Here is a 4,007-nt window from a genome sequence, read left to right on the forward strand (position 1 = left end):
CTTCTAGGTTTAGTCAAGCTACAGTGAGAGAATTGATTGGCAAGTATTTCATAATTGACGAGCTTCCTTTTAGGCATATCGAAGGTAAAGGGTTTCGCTTGCTTGTTAGTCATTTTTTCCCTACATTTGAGTTTCCTTCGAGAGTTACAATTGCTCGAGATATCTACCAATTGTTTTTGGAGGAGAAGAAAAAATTGAGAGATCTTCTCCTGCTCGGTTGAAGCGATTTAGAGAAGCTTGTACGGATGCAAATGTTGAATCAAAAGCCTTGCTCTGTTTGGATGTGGTGACAAGATGGAACTCCACATACATGATGCTAGAAGCAGCATTGAAGTTCAAGAGTGTTTTTAAGTATATGGAAGGGGATGCATACTACATTAAGTATTTTGAAGAAGAAAGAGTTAATGGAGAGAAACTTGATGGCCCACCAGAAGCTAGTGATTGGAGTAATGCTGAAGTATTTGTTAACTTTCTCAAATCTTTTTATGAACTCACTTTGAAGTTTAGTGGGTCATTGTACGTGACATCAAATCTTTTCTTTCAAGAGATTTTGCAAGTTCGAGTTGAGCTCAATGATATGAAGGCTAGTAAAGATGAGTTGATAAGTAAAATGGCAGCGAGCATGCAATTGAAGTTTAACAAGTATTGGGGCAATATTGAGAAGGTTAACTTGTTGCAGTATATTGCCTCCATTTTGGATCCAAGATTCAAACTTGATGTGGTTCGGAACGGTTTCAGGTATGGTTTTTTATTTATTTCTTTTTAATTATGGATCTAATTTTATATTACTATTTAATTTTTTCTATATACATTGATTAATGTTTACTAATTAATTACTTGTTAGGTACCTCTATGAGTCAATTATAGCTGAAACAATGATCAAAAAAGTTGAAAATATGATGACTAGCTTGTATGGTTTTTATCAAAATATTGTTGTGCTGCCTAATTCTTCCAATGATCAACAAGTAACTGAAAATATTACTTCCAAATCCAATGCAAGTGGAAATTCAAGTAGCACATCATTCCTTATCAAGCTCAAGTTTGTGTCAAGTGAAGAAATCACTAATGATTTGGATGATTATCTTAATGATAGAAAGGAAAAATTACTTGAAAATGTGGACTTTGACATTCTTGATTGGTGGAAAAGGAATAGTAGTAAGTATCCTATTGTCTCTCGCATTGCTAGAGATGTTTTGGCTGTTCAAATGTCTAGCGTTGCTTCCGAATCAGCTTTTTCTACTGGAGGACGAATACTTGATCCATTTAGAAGTTCTTTGTCTCCAAAGACAGTTGAGGCGTTAATTTGCTCAAAGAATTGGTTGACTTGTGAGTATGATGCTCCTGTTGTGTTGAGACAATACATGAACGAAATTGAAGATTTGGAGACTTCCGAACTAGTTGAATCAGGTAAAAAAATATATCATTTCACACATATAATTTTCTTTTCTTTACATATCTTACTAATAAATATTGGTTTCTAATTTGTTTCAATTTTATTTTTATTCTAGAAGAATGTATTACAACAAGCGTAGGAACGGATACAACTACTAGTGGTGCTTTATGATCAATTTCATGGAGTTGTTCGATGATTGCCTTTTGGATTTGTTTTGTATAATTGTGCTAGCTTTTTATATTTTGGACTATGAATAGATTGTTCTGTTATGTCTCTTTTTTTTAAAAAAAAAAAACTTTTGGATTGCTTGGACTTGGACTTTTGTTTATTTGCAATTTGGCTTTTGGATTGTTGTGTTTTTTAATTGGATTTGTTTAAAACTTTCCAATATTACAGGTTATAATTAAAGATTTGAACTTTCTAATATTACAGGTTATAACATTACATGCTAATATTTATTAACTTTGACTTTAAAATAAAAAAAAAAAAAAAAAAAAGTTTGGCCGGTTTGGGCGGGTTAACCCGACCAAACCGACCAAACCGTTAGTCGGTCTGCAGTTTTTTTTTTAAAATTGGGCGGGTTGCACTTAAATTTTAGCAACCCGAACTTTAGATTGGGTTAGAAAATATATAGAATAAACCGCCCAAACCGACCGATGTACATCCCTACCCAATACTTTCGTTTTAGTTTCATTAAACCCCCACTGTTATATTATTTATAATAATATAATATATAGATTAAATATGTGTAATAAACTAATAATATGTAACATATGACTATATTAGTTGTCATCTTTTTGTAACATTTGGGGAGTTGTTACTATGAGTAACCTCCACCATTATCACCAACATTAAGAGTGTAAAAGATGTTACACACCTTTATTTGAAATTCTTAATGCTATAGGAGTTATGGTGTGTGTAAGAGTTACATTTGAGTCCATAACATCTATAGGGGTTATGAGTTTGAATTTTAAATGGTGATATCCTAAACACTATATAAAGGAGGTCTATGGTGCTCATTTGGGAGTAAGAGATGAAGTTTTCTATCAAGAAAGCACTTTGCTAGAAAACCCTAAAAGGCTTGATAATTCCCAAAGCTATTTCCTAGAGAGTTCCCTTAGTGCTTAGAGATAGGGGGAAATAAGCTTTTGGACAAAGGTGTAATACCTTGTTCAAGTCATGGTGATCCCTACTAATCTACACTCAAGGTTGTGAGTGAGTGTTTATAGATATATATTATTCTCTTGTTATATATATACATATATTATATTACATGTGTTGTAATCTTCTCTTCTACCTTCCATATATATATATGTAATATATATAGTGTATATATATGTATTGTAACATATATTTAATCAATCTCTTATTTTAGTCCTTGTATTATTTTACAATAGAGTTGTAATAAATCTTGATTTTCTTCCATTGTTATAAAATCTCTAACAATCAAAAGCTTATTTCTTTTCAATGGAAGAGGAGATAAATCAAGATTGTGAGAATACAAGGATAAGAGTTTTGATGTGAAAACCATTCATGGGTAAGCATGGTGGTATATAATGTGATTTACTATTTTATATGATAGTAATTAATATATATGATATATATGTGACATATATGTGATCATGTGATTATATCATATTAATATATATAGTAGTATATAATATGATATTTGAATTTTGTATCATGTTATTATATGTATATATGTGATATATAATATGTAACATGTATATATGAGTAATATATATTATATATATGTAGAGCATGTGATATAATATATATTAGTGAGATTGAATATGTAGAAATAATTATTTCTATGTATTTATATGAGACATGCATATATAGTATATGTTATATATGTGTATATAATATATATCATGTATATTACTGTATACATATATATGTTATATATGTGTGAGATATGTAACATATATAGTTGTATAATTAATGTATATATTATGTGTATATGATATATATATGTATATTATAGTATATATGTTATATATATGAGATATGTAATATATATTGTGAATTTAATATTGATATTATGTGTATGTTACATATGAGATGTTGATTAGTAACATATATATTATATTAATATATGAGTTACATAGCATGACAATAATGTTGATAGTAATAATATAATATTATTTATTGCTATTGATGTGGAAATTATTATCATCTATTTTGTGAATAAAGAATATCATGAATTCTTTTTCAATTTAGGAGTGAACATCTCACTTTTATGAGATAATAAAAGATGACTTTTGAGAAGTTACATCTTTTATTGGGTTATAAGAGATAATCATCTCATATTTGAGATAAGGAAAAATGGACTATGAGGGTTACACTTTTATTGGACTTGCATTGTCATAAGCAAGAACAAATGGATTAAAAGTGAATCCAAACTTGTGAAATGAGCCATAAATTGGAAGAGCAATTTTGGACTCAAAGGTAAATGAATCAATGTGGATTCAAAAATAGTGAAAAGATAACAAAATTGGAGAAGCAATTTTGAATCTTAAATGATCAAAGTTGTGAACAAAATTGATGAGAATTTTGTTAACTTTGGTATAATTTTGGGCTAATCTCAATAAGGAGATAACCTTAAAATTAT

General features: G+C 29.3%; 1 protein-coding gene across 2 annotated transcripts; it reads left to right on the top strand.

The window, feature by feature from the left end:
- The first annotated feature begins 310 nt into the window (after positions 1-310).
- Positions 311-1,702, top strand: LOC115698096 (zinc finger BED domain-containing protein RICESLEEPER 2-like). Of its 2 annotated transcripts, none has more exons than XM_061118812.1 (3): positions 311-738; positions 845-1,407; positions 1,509-1,702. In XM_061118812.1, exons 1-3 carry the CDS (start codon positions 311-313, stop codon positions 1,562-1,564), a joined length of 1,047 nt encoding a protein of 348 aa, XP_060974795.1. In that variant the 3' UTR covers positions 1,565-1,702. The 2 variants fall into 2 exon arrangements, with proteins under 2 accessions (XP_060974795.1, XP_060974796.1); XM_061118813.1 differs by having other exon boundaries at positions 1,512-1,702.
- The last annotated feature ends 2,305 nt before the right edge of the window (positions 1,703-4,007 follow it).

The sequence above is a fragment of the Cannabis sativa genome, chromosome 7 (assembly GCF_029168945.1).
Source record: "Cannabis sativa cultivar Pink pepper isolate KNU-18-1 chromosome 7, ASM2916894v1, whole genome shotgun sequence".
Lineage (NCBI taxonomy): Eukaryota > Viridiplantae > Streptophyta > Magnoliopsida > Rosales > Cannabaceae > Cannabis > Cannabis sativa.